Here is a 16,079-nt window from a genome sequence, read left to right on the forward strand (position 1 = left end):
AAAGGAATCCCTGGAGGTGCGGTAAAATGGACATAGGGAGTTAGGCTTGTTGCATAAATACATAATTAGTTTTTCAAATTCTAACAGAGCTGCATTGGCATTTCCTTTCATTATATCAAGAAGGAAATGTTAAGTTCTCACGGTAAGTGGATGTGCCACATATTGAAATCGGGAGTGAAATCCGGACATGATGACTGAAACCAGTTTGTGAGCAAGTAAAATATTATGAATTCTGCTGATTGATTGTCTGAAGACAAATGCAGCTAGACAACCAAAATAATCAGGTGTGTGTGGTCGTGGGATGTGAGAGAAAAGCTTCCTGTTAGTCATCCGCGTCTGACCACCCACAGGTCTTTAGTAGATCCTCTAGTTTCAACCCCCCCCCACAGCCTGGACCCCAGTTCAATGAATTCTCCTAATAGCACCGTATACGCAGTTTTTCTTCCTGTCTTTATTCTTTATTCACCTCACTCACACCCTTATCTCCCTCTGATCTCTTAATTTCTTCTTCTCCACCCAGTCATCCCATCGCCTAACCGATCACCCTCTCATACCCGATAGCCCCCCCACACACCTCACCCTCGCCAACCGACGACGCCCCCGGCTGTGGCCTAGTTGCCCCCCCCCCCCCCCCCCCCCCCCCCCACAGAGATAAAGAGCTAATTGGAAATCCCACTACTAATTAACCTTCTCCGGGCTAAAAAGTTATTTATATCCTCCTTTTTGATGGAGCGATGAAAGAGAAAGGAAGGGAGGGGAGGGGAGGGCGAGGGAGGAAGGGGACGAGAGACATGATGGATGTTGATTAAGCAATTAAAACAAGGGAACAGTGGTAGAAAGAAAGTACAGAAAAGCAAAGGAGGAGACCCAGGTGCAGTAATGTCAGAGGACTTTGAACTTTACAAATGTACGTACAGAACCGGTCAGAACTGGGTTGCTTTAATGGTCCAGAGTTTTCGGTTGATGGCTGATTGTTCCCTGCGTGTTTATCTACTCGAGTGTTGGGGAAAAAGAAAAGCAAAGCGACCTGGCTCGTGGGAAATAGTGTAATCTAGTTAACACTTGCTCCGTCAACACCACTGGAGATTCAGGTGTTATCAGGATTTTGTCATGGGTAATTATTTTAAGAATTGTGGCTGATCAAGGCAGGAATATACAGTATATTTAGCTATTTTTTGGAGGATCTTGTTGATGTAACTTAATATATCTCGTACATTTTGATCCAGATCTCATTTTTCATTTCATTTTTTTGAGCTTTATTTGGACTTTGAAGAATGTTTTCTGCCCACTCACGGCTGTGCCACTTGAGGTTATAATCAAAAAGCAACTGAGAATGGCCACGCCATCATTCTAGTGTATTAGACTAATGCATTTATACACCTTCCAGTGCAAGTGAACTAAATAAACTGAACTTAAAGCTGATGAGCTTTAAGATGCGAGTGATGGAGCTACACAGTCTTTCCTTTTTAGATCGATATTGTGAATTTCGCTGCAAGTTCTTAGTAACTGCAACTTGTATTCAACTAAATATTAAATTGGTTGTCATTAGGCCATTAGTTTTGCTAAAAGCAGCTAATATGAGCAAAGAAAAAGTAACATGAAGTAGCTGTTGCAGTCTGATTGATAGGATTCAACTATCAGTGAATTTATTTAGCTGATTTTAGAAGTTGTTTTCCACTGTGTACAAATCTCTAGTGTCCTGTTATATTTTACATACTGTATATATGGAAGATTTTTAACGAGTGCTTTTTATGAGTAGACGGCTGGGGTCCAGGTAGTTTTACACGGCTGTGTCTTTGTGTGGGACAAAGGACTGTGCCGACGTGAGTGAGAGGGGCCGATAATGAAATATAAGAGGAGTTAAGAGTGACAGTTAGTGACTCAGCCAGTCAGTCAATCAGTCAGTGAAACGGTGTCTAGCGGGCGGCAGAAGGTACAGCAATATATGTGAGGAGGGGAGGGTGGTGAGGGGGAGTGAAAGATCTCAGGAGAGTAGGAGTCGAGAGAGGAGAAAGGGAATCGTTTCAGGTTTCCACCGTTTGCCATGCCACCTTTCTCTTCTCACCGCCCCCCGCTCCCCCCCCCCTCTTACAGAAGCTGATGGGGGGGTCTGAGGAGGGTAAGGTTACCTGGCTGTCGTCCCCTGCTAGGCTCCGCTGTCTTTCACTTCTGGTCACACTCTCACTCACACTGCAAAAGCGGCTCTGTAAAGGTCTGCTGCACAGGAAGGAGAGTTTTCACTTCAACGTGTTATGATTTTATACCTCACACTTTTTATTTGATCCACCGTGTTCACCCACAGAAGGTCGCTCCATGCATTAATAATCAAAATTCAGTCACGTATCTCTTCATGCTATTTGAAGACACCAATTATCAAATTTTGCTAATGCGTCTTAATATTAATGTAATAATTACAGTGTGGGCACTAGACCGTGATTCATTAGCCAACTAGATGAGTCACAAGTTCATCTAACATACAGTAAATACATTATATCTGTTTGGTGAAGTTTAATAATGAAAGTGAAAATGTGTCAGGCTGCAACAGCTTCGGGCTTTGCTTTTGGAGCACATTTATCTTTCATAAATACCAGAGGAATGCCACTGGCCAAACTCGCTAGCCAGAGTTTTCCAGGAGATCAGGACGACAGCAGGGACTGGCTGTACCTCGCTCAGATTTCAAGTATAACTTGGATAAGATGGACTGTTGCTCGATTTGAAATATTGCGCCACGCCTCCGGAGGCTAACTGTAAGGTCTGGAGGCAAGCAGCAGCTGAGAAGCAATTGTTTAAAGTGAACAAAGTCTGCTGTACTGGATTGCAAAGCAGAGCTGACAGATGGTCTGGTAAGCCATTTTCAAGCAGCAGGTTGTTTCAGCCAAGCAATCTGGTAATATAAATCCCAAAACAAAAAAAAGTTGAGGGTATAAAACCATTTGTCAGTCGAAAACTTGGGCTCAGACGTATGAAGCACAGGCCCACAACGAGTTATGAGGAATCCAACCTGTATTTGTGGCTCTCAAACATCCGGAGGCGGTCGTGTTTTTCATTTTCTGAACTTTCCAGACTTATCATATAATTACGTGACCTTTTGTTTGTTTTTCAGTTGAAGACCCACGGCCCCAGCTTCACTCGGCTCCATGCACCGTGGCCGGTGTTGTGTCGAGAGGCAGAGTTTCTCAAGATTAAAGTCCCCACCAAGACCGTAAGAACCGAGAACCTCACTGTTCCTGTTGATGCTACATTATCAAGCAGTTGTCGCACACATTTCTGGGCCTGTGTAGAGAAGTTGTTTGTTGGTGTATTCCTGTTATCTCTGTGTTCAAAGATAATGTTGCAACTTCAATTAATAGCTGCGCAGAGAAGAGACGTTTCAGCAGATAACTGAATGATGTCCTATTGTCTGCAGCTCATGAAATGACAGAAATCTTCTGTTGTCAGAACTGTGTAGCAAGGAGGCCCATTCTGTGCCGCTGTTCTCTCCCTCAGAGTTACGAACTTAAAGAGGAAAGTGGTTTCGGGTCCAGTATGAGCACGATGTGGAGGAAACTGAACCAGCCTTTTCAGCCCAAAGTACCACACCAGGACCACGAACGCACCAAATTTCTTTCGCACTGCTTCTCCAGGGACAAGCTTCACCTGTGAGTCACACACACACATAAGCATGAATTCTATCCCTCTATTCCTTAGGGCGCTCTCACAACTATATTTTGTTCTGATCCAAGAAGCAATTGGTACGGTTTTGTTAAAATGTTGCATTAAACCTTGGTTTGGCTCACAAGGAAATCGACACAATGTTCTGACATGCCCTAAACACTAAGTTCTTGCAAACAGTTTTGAGATTGTTTATAATTTTGCGTCAAAAAATAGATTTCAGGAAATCAGGATATAATCTCATCGAAAATAGATCATCAGCAGCGAGTGTGGCCATTGGCATTCATTGCTGTCCTGTGGTTCATGTACCAGTGCCCTATAAAAGTTTGATCAAGCATCTGGGCTAAACGTAGAAAATGACTGTGTTTACGATGAGAAGGCTCACTGTTGGTGCCAGATACCTCTGTTGGGTGTGCATCAGTGAGCAACGTGCCCAATCTTCCAGAGACGCATCAGATAAACTGTCTCGCAGTTGTATCAGTCTGTGGGTAATGTGTGTTTACACTGCAAACTAACTGCTCCCGGAAGCAATTGCAATCGTGTGGAGACTTTCTAACTGGGCTCAGATCGTTCATTTGTGTTCACACCAGCCCAAACAAACCTGACCTGAGAGATAAACGCAACTGGTTTCTGAACAACAACAACAAAGTGTGAAAGCACCCTTAGTGATACACTCTTGTCTACGCACACTCATCCGACCTTCCTTCATGTTAGAAAGCAGGTTATATTTTTTAAATTTAAAGCAAACCTATGTTACTTTTGAAGGTATACTTGGCTAAATTTGAGCTCTTAAAACCAAACACTTGGTCTGGTTCAAAGGGATTGTACTACTGTTAAATTCTTCAAGGAGGCATACACTGTCTGCTATGGAGCAGTTTGATTTGCTTCTCAGGTTAGCCTTGTTAAAACAAGATTTCATTGATTGTTTTACTGTGGACTGTCCTATGTGCTGACAACTATGGCACAAGTATCCCTAGCCTTATGTCAGACTGTACGACATACAGGTGATCAACATTATTTGAGAAATAAGGTCCTATAACAACTCTACAAGTGTCCAGTAAAGTGTTAGCATAAGGTTCCTCCCAAGCCAAGGTCTTGACAGGATTACTCGGTCACAATGACTTACTCTGCTGTCTTTAATTTCCTGGTTGTGCTTCTTTCAGGTACAACATCACATCTAAAGACACATTCTTCGACAACGCTACGAGGGGCAGAATAGTAAGTGTTCCTTTTGAGGTGTCCACCTCCTGATTGGTGTTTTTGTCCAGGATTAGTTCAGACTTCCATTCTAACAAACTCAAATCATCCCCAGGTGTATGAGATCCTGAGACGGACGGTGTGTGTACGGACCTGTCAAACCATAGGTGAGGATCCCGAACGGTTCAACGTATAAGATACTTGAGGAGGGGTCTGCTGAGCCTTGGCCTTTACCATTGAGTAAATGAATTACATTAGATGGATGTAGCCTAGGTTTAATATGATCGCTGGAGGCACGTGTGTCTAACCAAAGCCAATGAATTTTCTATTATGTTGTTCTAGTCCAAAATAAAGGATTACCTTATTAACCTCTCTTGGCAAGCAGCCTCCAAATAGTGGAATATACAACAGAATACAGTGAAGTGATGTCTAGACTGTGATGCATTCTGACTAAATACCTTAGGTAGTTACCTGTATTGATTTAATACTAGGCCTTATGACCCTTTGGTCAGTTTACAAGAGCACTATGTCAAAGCTTGACACAGGATGTGGGGTTTTTTTTCCCCCATCCTTGCAACGGATCAGGTAACAGCTGAGTCAGTAACCATGTTTACATGCACAAAAACTGTTATTTTATTCCAAAGAAGAACAAAAAGAAACAATATTCCTACTAAACTGTTTAAATGGTTAACGATATTTGCACATATCTCAAAACTCGTTGATATGTGTGTTGTTCATAATGTTTAAAGGTAGTTGTTTCTCCTTCTGACCAAAAAATGTGAGCTTTTAATTTGGGTATACATCTCCGCTTAACTTTCAGGGCACCCAGATCTTGCGAGATTCACAAGTTCACAAAATCATCAGTACATCAGTACTTCAGTACATCTTGCCAGGCTTTGAGATGCATTTGTAGCTAATCCGCAGAGGTGCAGACTAATCAGCGTCCTGTCAGGTCTTGGCAAGGTTTATGCGTGGAAACGATCACTCTTAAGAGCACTTTCTATGCCACATTTTTATGAGGATGGCATTAAAAAGTTAAAGAGGTTGAAAACATGTGGAACATCTGAGGCACTGCAGGCTAAATTTAATGTGCTCAAACACAACTGGACTACATTTAGTAGAGTGCAGGTTTACTGGAAGGTGTTACCTGCAGGGAGGTGGTGAAGTAAGGCTCAGCTGGTTTCACACACAGGGTCAATAGATGGATAATTGGATGGCACCAGTTTTTTTTTTTTTTTTTTTTTTTTAACCTTGATGGGTTTGGGAAGGGTTGCCTTGTAGCAACCATGTATTCCCCTCAGTATGTTCCTAGAAAACCGTCTTTGCTCATTAGCATTTCCTTCAACCGCAGACGTCCACAGGGACAATGAGTAATTAAAAGTCCAGGCTTACTTCATCATCAGTGTCAGTTGTTTATTACTTTTGTAAGCATATTAGTACTATGTCTACTGAGAAGGCAAAGCCATATGTATGAAGGGACTTCACTGTGCTTGAACAATATGTCCAATATGGGTCTTCTGTAATAAACCTCTTTGGGTATTTCATGTAGTGACTGCAGGACATTCACCATCAACAAATAACAGATCTCTTCTTACTGTTGACTCATGACGCCCATCAGTCCCTTATAGAAATGAGCTGACACCCGTTTCACTTCCAGTGTCCACCATATGTCTGGTTGGCTTGCCCATCACAGCAGAAGGTCTCAGCCAGCGGGTACTGACAGAGCTGCAGGGGAAGAAGGGGAGAGAAAATAGAGTTCCGTCTCTTTAACCTCTTTTCTCTTCATTCTCGGTGTATACCTTTTGTCAAGCACACACACACAGAGCACACTCTCCCTGTAGCTGTTCCATCTCCTCTACAAGTGGGTCATGCTTTCCTGGGCCAGACTGAGATTGAAGCATGTTCCTTTGGGAGTTTAGGTCGTTTCTAGCCATTGAGGGAGCATTCGTGCATTCGCTTATGTGTGTGTGTGTGTGTGTGCTTGTCAGTCATGAAAAGCACAGCTAATTGCTGCATAGTTCCCACTCCCCTTTGACGCAGTGATATTTAATTGATTAATTACTCTGATGACAGAGCCAGTTGTGTATGCCAGGTCATCTGATGTGCCAGTGTCAGCCCTGACATCAACAGGGCAACCCATCACTTCACACATGAAAGTTTCCAAAGGCGAAAGGCGGCACCTAAGCCAGTCCCAACCTGCCTGACGCTGAAAAAGGGCGCAGGCTCCGATCGAATGTGCTGCCGCTGCAGTAGCTGATACAGCTGGATTTTGTTTTCTCCATAATCATACTTTAACTTATAAGGACATTGGATTCTCACACAACAATATCCAAAGCCGATCCATAGTTGTGTGGACCAATCATCTATTGGCGCATCTTCAAAGACTTCAAAATTCACAGAGCATGATGACAACATAGCTAGCTACACTGACTTCCTGGTAGCTTTCAAAGTTCTCTCCTACTTTGTCATAACTTGTGTTGATCCGATTTAGCCTGTGATTGCCGTGAGATTCATCCGATCACCTGCCAAGACGACGTTCCAGATGGCACGGCTTAGCAAACCATGTGCCGCAACAGGTTGTACCGCGGTGGAACGTAGAGGAAAAGCCCCGTTCCTTTTGTGATGAGGAGAAAATTGGGTGATTTTGATCAAACGCTTGAAGGTGCTAGGCGCAAAAGGTGCTATTTTACGCCGGCTTTCGCTTTATTTCCTTCCGCATCCTGGATCCGGGTGGTCTAAACTATCTTAGGAAGAATTTGACTCACAGGGATCCAATCAAAAATCCTACCAGAACTGCAGATGTAAAATACATTTGGTCTAACCTCAATCCTTAGCTGTATGTAAGAGTAAATATGTTGACACTTGTGAATTTCTAACATATGAGGTCATCTTATGTGTGTGCTCTTCTTTCTCTTTTTTTTCCAGGTATCAGCACATTGATAGCTAAAGGCGTGTATGACTCCGCCTTCCCTCTGCACGATGTGAGTCTGAGGTTTGGACGCCCCGTGAGATGCCACTAGGTTTTAATGTGCTACTCTGTAATTCAGTTTTCAGCGATTGGAAACTCTCTCGGAGCCCGAGTCACAGTCAGCCATTCACTGTTGTGATGCTTCTCATTACTTTGTCTAACGGGCGATGTCGTGTAGAGCAGGTGCTACTGAGTATTGTCGCTCGTTTGTCTTAATCAAGAGCCACTTTCTCCTTTAAAAGAGAGGCTAACGCTGATATTCTCAAATGCTGAGGCTGTTTTCAGGCACATTAGATCACGAACAAGGAACAATCACTGGACAGTGTTTCATTATGTTGGCACAGGATATTAGTGGAAGTCTATCTGTACAGTTTATGTGTGCGAGTGTGTTCATTTGTGCGTGCTCGTGGTTGTGACCCTCTCTTTCTCTCTCCTCAGGGTGACTATAAGGTCATTGGACACCTTGAGGAGAGGAACGACAGACAGGTGCGCTGATTCCCCTTTCATTAATCTCCCTCCCTGTCTCTACATCTCCACTATTTCTATCTCCTCCTCCTCCTCCTCCTCCTCCTCCTCCTCCTCTCCATCTGTAATGAACAAAAACAAAAGATCACCACCACAGACAGCCACTCATGTTCATCCGCCCTGCTCTACTATTTCAGAAAGTGACATTAAGAGATGCTGGGCGGCCATTAAGACGGAAATGTCTCTCAGCTAAAAGTCCTCCGTGCAGGACCTTTAAACTAACAACAGAAAAGCAAGGGAGCCTTCACTTTTCTAAACCACTTTGCTTTCGTCTGTGTCGCCCTCCTATGTTTTTTTTTTCCCTCTTCCTTCTGAGACTTCTTCATCTTCCCATCTGTCCGACACTGTCACAGATTGGAGTTTAAGTTCGGTAAACATTTCTCAGAGGGTGGAAAAAAAACGGACTCAAATTTCAGAGAGGAGGTTAGCACAATGGAAATAAAGAAGAAATATGTTTAAAATATAAATGAAAAAGGTGCCTCTTTATCCTCATATTTAACGCAGTTATGACCTAACAGTCTGCAGCCTAATCCAACTGCATAAACCAGATACCTTGTTGTGCTTTCTAGCACCCGACTTCCATAATACCATCTTCCTCCTCTCTTACTGTGTTTCACTTGGCTTCAGGATAATGTTACTTGCACGGCAGCTCTGTGGCTAAACCTCCACCGAGGTTTGATTCGACCAATCAGAACGTTCCTGCCTCCAGATCAGACCTGCCTGTGAGAATCATCTTCAACTTACAACATACACCCACACTGGCTCTGTCTCTCTCGCTCTGTCTCTGTTGTCAGGTTCTGCATGAAGAGTGGGCCAGATACTCAGCCTTTTACAAGTACCAGCCCATTGATCTCGTCAGGTAATGTGAGCGCAGCGCCAGCGTGGGGGAAATCACCAACACGTCCTTCAGGCCTTCATGTTTGAGTCTCATCTTATTTATCGCTCATGCTAACCGTCACATACATATCAAATCTGATAAGCAAAAGACACACTGTCTCGCTATGGTGGGTGCAGTGCATCATGGTTAGTGTAGTTCACAGAGAGACTTGAAATCATCTACGGTCACCAACATTGCTTCCCTGCACAACTATGAATGCCAAATCTAAAAGGACTTTGGAGTTGGAACATTTATTAGTCACACTTACCATGTTGGTCATGATTTTTAATTTTTACTGGCCCAGCCTTTTAGGAGACATAACACAGTTATGGTTATGTACAACTGTGCAGGATAACTAGAAGTAGAAAAACTTAACTTAAAGCCCAAAGTCAACTGTATAATGAATGTCAGGTAACCCTTGGGTTAGGTGGAAGAATATAGGTGCAGACTCGGAGAAGGTATAAGTGGAGCTCCGTTGCGGATGAATTCACCGTCTAAGTACAGTACAGCGACGTAATACCACGTTCTGCCCTCCACTTAAATGAACTACCGATCAGGATCCTCCACAGGTGTTGTCTCAGCAGGAGTCCACTGAAGACGTTGGACAGCAACTTAAGATACAGAATCCAGGCACAGAATGTTCACACTTAAAGGAGGCTTCAAGACTAATCTGAACACTCTTTCACACAAGGCTCGAGGGCTGGGGTCCAGATAGATATTTGACCAAAACCATTTGACCAAATCGAAAAGCTAGCTTCCAAAGTTGTAGCCTTTTTAGGACAGAATGTCTTCTTGCCATGCAAATTCTTTGGAGAATGACATGTGTAGAGTTTAAAATGTGTAGCATGACACACAAAATGAAGAGGAGTAAATAACATTGACCATCTTGTGACAATCCAATGTTCTGCAGAGAAACTTTTGGACCTGGCTTTTGTGTGGTTGTCACTTAGACATGTACCACCCATTGTAAATCAGTGTGGTACATCATCCCTCCCCTATGGACTGAGGGGAGGGGCTTCTGTGGATCATCCCACAGAAGCCCCTCCCCTCAACCCATAGGACCCAAAGGCCCCCACGGACAACTTCCTGTTTCCAGACACCACAGGACACCCTCTGAAGGCCCATGTTTATTCTCTGATGAGTCACAACTGTTTTGCAGGCACAAGGGAGACCTACACTATATTAGGAAGGTGGTTTTAGGAACATTCTGTTCTGTTGTCACACCTGTGTTGTGTGCTGCTTAATGCTCCACAGTTCCCCTCTTAATGCCTGACCTCCAACCCACAGGAAGTACTTTGGGGAGAAGATCGGCCTGTACTTCGCGTGGCTCGGTGTTTACACTCAGCTGCTCGTACCAGCCTCCATAGTGGGAATCATTGTGTTTGGCTACGGGGTGGCGACAGTGGATACTAACATACCCAGGTACACACACCAAGAAAGACACTTCAGAGATTTCCATTAGTGGAAGAAAATCATCTGGCATTTCGTTTTAAGTATAGACGTTTCCAAAAAAACATAATGCAGAATGGATAATGACAACATTACCAGAGTGCAGAAAATTAAGGTTTCCTTCCCACCACAATTTTAATGCATGCACACATGCCCATACACACACTCACACACTAGACAGGGATTGCCCGGATACCTGCTGTATCTGGCTTTAGTCAGGGTTGTGTGGGAGGTACACAGAAGGTACGGCTGGCACTGTGTATGTGTGTCATGAAGCAAAAGGTTGATAATTCAGCCTACGTATTCAGGGTAGTATGAAGAAGGTCGAAGTAGAGAAGCTGGTACTGTGCTTATGCGTTAAAACTTCCATTCATTTCTTATAGTGGAAATGTAACAGACACAAGAAACTCTTGGCCTTTTTGCCAAGACTGACTCTGTGTGACTTGAGTCTTGATTTCCTCTCCCCTCAGCCTGGAGATGTGTGACGAGCGTCTCAATTTCACCATGTGTCCACTGTGTGACGGGGCCTGTGACTTCTGGCATCTCAGCACTGCCTGCGGGACCGCCAGGGCTTCACACCTCTTCGATAACCCCGCCACCGTTTTCTTCGCCATTTTCATGTCTCTGTGGGGTGAGGTTACATGTGTGCTTTAGTGCATGTGTGTGTGTGTGTGTGTGTGTGTGTGTGTGTGTGGGTGTGTGTGTGTGTGAGAGAGAGAGAGAGGAAGGGAGCAGGTGGGCTGAGTGTGTCTCATGACCTCCTTCACCTCAAGTCGTGCTGACAGCAATAGGCTAAAACAGCTTATTTAAAGGTTAACTCACACAAAAATAAAAAGTTTTTTTTTTAAATATCTTTGCGCAAAATAAACAGTTGATTTGTTCCGTTTTCTTGTTTTTTTCTTCAAACTTGTGCAAGCATGTGGGCTGTTCAGCATCAGCATCGTCTAGCACCAGGAAAATGGAAGCAATGTCAATTCATTTTAATTTAATTTAAAATAATCTTGTTGGTGAAAATGAGCAAAATAGCAAGCTGAGGCTGCTGCTAGCTACTAGGAAGGTTAACGTATTTTGTCAAAATTCAATGAGCTCTGTAGATAAAAGGTTGATAAAGGATAAAGGTTTTACTACTCAGTTATTTCACCTGTGTCGTGAATTTGCACAATTTTGAATAAGGAATCCTTGTAAAATTAAACAGGAAACATTGAAAATGTTCTTTGGATATATTACAATGACTACAGGATGTAAATCAGTGTGGTACATCATCCATGTGGTACAACTCTTAAGCTTTGATTCAGCAATCAGATCAGTAATCAGCACAATAATGGCATCTGTCATATGTATCATCAAAACTATCATAGGTTGTTAAGCCTTCTTTGTGTTTGTGTTATTGTGCAGCCGTGCTGTTCCTGGAACACTGGAAGCGCCGTCAGATCAGTTTGAGCTTCAGCTGGGACCTGACAGGCATCGAGGAGGACGAGGTACGTACTGGACATTTGGAACCTACATGTACGTGTTGGACACTTGTGTACAACTCCGGTGAATATTTGTCCAGTGTTCAAAAGTTTCAAAAAGCGTTTATGCCTTATAAGAACATTTCCAAATACAGTTTGTTTAAGGCTAGTACTCAGATATACATAAACGTCAGTATAGGTCGATTGCTAATGACTCCCCAAAACAACATTGTATAGAGAGCAACAAGCTCCACATTTGGAGGTGGAATGTAACACTGCTATCACCCTCTCCAGGGTGACTGACCTGGGTAACAGGTCCCTAGTCTGTTCGATCAGTTTTAGACTGGAGGATTTCACTTGGTTACAAGAGGTTACCTAGGAGAGCATTGGTCCATTTAAGCCCCTCACTCGTTTGAGGTTTGACTATGAAGGCAACTACAACACTTGCTTAAGAGTAGGGATAAACTGTTGTCATGGTTTTGGGATCAAAGCCAGACATGATACCTCCTGGCCACCTGAAGGACATGCTATATTACTCACACACGTGTTTGCATTGCGTCCTCAAATTCAACCCTTCCTCCATCATTTTTTTGCTTCAGGAACATCCCAGGCCAAAATACGAGACCATCCTGCTTCAGAAAAGACAGAGGGAGCAAAATAAGAAGAAAAAGAAGAAAAAGAGTGAGGTAGGCACGAAACTCTTTTACTTAAGTTCCCCGTCAAGCTTTTCATCTGAAGTGTGGCGTGTTTGGATAATGAAGCATGAACAAAATATGAATTGTACTCTCTTATGTAGCTGGACCTGGCTGTCAGCAGTACTAATGGAAAGGTATTATACAGCAATACACTTTTCTGCCGAGAAATACTAGACTGTACATTAATTCTGTGGGATCAGTCACTCGTGAAACTACTCCACCTCACTCAGCCTTCACAGTTGGAACTGGGTGTTTCCCAATGATGAAGATAGTTTGGTTACCAGTGTGTGTGGCAAACATTACCGAGTTAATCCAATGGTTGGGAATGATCTAGATTCTCCGCGTAAATCGGGTCAGTCGTATGGGGGTCCTGTTGACCCACATTAACTTGTAGTGGCAGCAAATGACTTCCTGTCTCTGTCAGAGTGAGGCAGGATCTAAGTCATATGATGCATGGATCATGGCTACAACATCCCAAGACCTGATCTGGGGTTTGAAGTACAGTTCTCTTCTTGGGTTGTAGGGAAATGTGTGGCACCTGCTCATTGTGTTTCAAGAAATGGAAAAAGCACCACTGAGTTATATGTATTTGTATAGTTGATCGTATTCAGTTATACCAGGGCTACTGACGGTTCCCTGTTATTATGCCTTTGGGTTTTACTGTCCATACGGACGCATAGTGTCTGTCCCATTCTTGAGAACGTGAAATCTCAGGAGAGAACCTGGAAAGAACTGTCCCCCTTGGACTTGGAGGGTAAAGCAATTACGATTTGTCGATCAAAGGTCACTGCGACTCATGGGACACATCATAGCCCATAACTGGAGTTCATACTCCCAATTATGACAAAATGTAACACAAATAAGCCCTAATGATGACATGACATTTTATATCGACAAGGTTAAAAGGTCGCTGTTACGCCATAATATTCTGCAGATTGACTGGTTGGTGGAAGTATAACACCTGGAGGTGGTATTCCTGCTTTCACATAACAGACAATGCTAAATACATCAGTTAGTTTGTGGACAGTTTTTTCTATTATCACAATAAACCAGACAAAGGCAGGACCATGTCCTTACGTCTCTGCACAAGCATTGTCTTCATGTGTGTATACATACAGTATGTGTGTCTATGTACATATATGTGTGTGCGTGTTTGCGCGGGCGGGCGTGTGTGTGTGTGTAACCTGTCCCTCTGTCTTGCAGCCAGAGAAGCAGGAGGATGGGACAGTGACAGGGAAGGACAGATGGAGACAAAAACTACTGTCTGCCATGGCTGCAGGAATGCCGGTAACCCCTCCTCTCCGCAGCTTCACCTGTCCTCTCCTTCCTGCTCCTTTCCTCCTCATCTTCCTCTTCCTCTCCGCCTCCCCCTTCCTCGTCCTCTCGCCTTCTTGCCCTTCCTTTATTTTCCCCTTCTGCAGGCTATTGTCTATCTGTTCTTCTCTTCCTGTCCCATCCTCTGGCTGCTACAGTCTCGGCTTCTTCTCAGTTTCAGGTACTTGTCTGTGCAACTTTCTGCAATTTCTTGCTTACAACAGTGAACTCAAGCTTGGTAATCTTTTCAACTTAAAACCATGACTTAAATACATGTTTCTTGATTAAAGTGGACCAAAGGATTGTCTTGCATATCCCATATTTCTTGTCCTACGTGAGTTTATTTGTTATGAGTTTACTTTGGGCATGATTTGAATAATGAATCTAGCTGTTAAACACTCATAATCATCCTGATTGGGCATGTTAGATTGTTCGTGTGGTGTGTGGAGAAGTCAGAATTGCCAGAACTGACTATCTAGTTGCATTGCCTTCATAACCTTTAAAGACATATTTAAAGAGGACTGGATAGACAGACCTGAAGGCAGACAGACAGACAGACCTGAAGGCAGAATGGAACGTCACCCATTCAGACTGCACTGGAGCACATGCAATTAAAAAAAACAACAACAACAACAACAATAGGAGAGTCTATGAGAACAATCCATTTTGGGCGATTTGCAGCCATCTTGGAATCGACCCAAAGGATCAGGCCAGTCGTTCTCCATGGAGCACCTTTTACTGCTGATTGCATGATAATCACAGGCATGTGGACAGCAATGACATTCAGAGACAGCTAGCAAGCACTGTAGTTGAGGAAAAATTCCCTTTCTTTCTCGCTTTGGTGGGAAGTCAGCCGATCGCCTTAAGGACCCATGTTGAATCGGCTGCCAAAAGTACAAGATACGAGAAGCGAACTTTATTAAAATGCTGCCCACCTCTGTTCATTTCGTATTAGTATTAATCTCTGACTCTTATTCTTATAAATACGCCAGGGTAAAGTACTGCATACTTCACTCATTGTCAACAAATCTCATAGCTAAACGCTAAAACAAAGGCCTGATATGTTATTCCTCCGTGCCATAGCACTCCACTGTGAACTTGGACAGTGCAGGTTAATTTAGACTCAATCCCACAGTCTGCACACCATCCAGCCTCTGTAAATGCTCCTTAGAAACCGAAGTTGAATTAATCCTGGGCTGAGAATAGACCGAAAGCATGCTAGTCCTGTTTGCACAACTAATTAAGCTAATCCGTGTGACGAAATCACTGCAGTCTAGTCTCACGGTTATAAACTGAGCAACAAGGCAGGGCGGAGGCCTCGCCTGAACCCCCCGTTGAATTCGACTTGCTTTCCTTTAATTGACGCTTTCACCTGCTGCAGCTCACAGTCAACATATGGCAGGTCCACACCTACACTGTGTCCATGTAGGTTAGCTAGCAGATGCAGACAGAAGCTACAATTATTCATTATCTAACACTGACTCAATGATGGCACATGTTCGATAAGACCTTCTTGAGGTTTGGAAATCAATCAGTCAGATTTTATAGATCTGGGCAGCTTAGTTAGAAGCTTTTTGTTGGTCTTTTTGTGGAATTTGTTGGCAGCCACATAATAGAAATTTATACCGATCTTATGTTTCAGTTTTGTGGTCCTGTATCAAAATATTATAATAATCTAGTAGTTTCTTAATCTTTCTGTAAAACCTTTCTCTCTGTGGGTATTTTGGTTGATTAGACATGAATGTAAGTGACCGCTTTACTAATGGCCGACTCACTGGTGGATCCAACAGAGTCACCGTCAGTTAATATTATCAGTTACACCTGGAACTTTTGTGATACGACAACACGTCTGCTGCGAGAAGACAAACGTTAAATTGCTAAATGAGTGGCATAACTTTATCCCCGCACCTGCTGCTTGGGCCCCATTGTTCTTTGCGACAACTTCCGGAGCT

At 43.4% G+C, this 16,079-nt stretch overlaps 1 protein-coding gene across 1 annotated transcript in view; it reads left to right on the top strand.

The window, feature by feature from the left end:
- Positions 1-16,079, top strand: part of ano2b (anoctamin 2b) — a 65,520-nt gene that overhangs the window by 16,626 nt on the left and 32,815 nt on the right. Inside the window, exons 5-16 of the mRNA XM_084573540.1 lie at positions 3,104-3,202; positions 3,487-3,638; positions 4,815-4,869; positions 4,964-5,015; positions 7,774-7,829; positions 8,255-8,302; positions 9,136-9,200; positions 10,506-10,640; positions 11,138-11,298; positions 12,063-12,145; positions 12,718-12,804; positions 14,017-14,100. Coding sequence (XP_084429666.1) covers positions 3,104-3,202; positions 3,487-3,638; positions 4,815-4,869; positions 4,964-5,015; positions 7,774-7,829; positions 8,255-8,302; positions 9,136-9,200; positions 10,506-10,640; positions 11,138-11,298; positions 12,063-12,145; positions 12,718-12,804; positions 14,017-14,100 — 1,077 coding nt within the window. The remainder of the gene's footprint in view (positions 1-3,103; positions 3,203-3,486; positions 3,639-4,814; positions 4,870-4,963; positions 5,016-7,773; positions 7,830-8,254; positions 8,303-9,135; positions 9,201-10,505; positions 10,641-11,137; positions 11,299-12,062; positions 12,146-12,717; positions 12,805-14,016; positions 14,101-16,079) is intronic.

Source organism: Chelon labrosus (genome assembly GCF_963514085.1).
Source record: "Chelon labrosus genome assembly, chromosome: 23".
NCBI classification, from domain to species: Eukaryota; Metazoa; Chordata; class Actinopteri; order Mugiliformes; family Mugilidae; genus Chelon; species Chelon labrosus.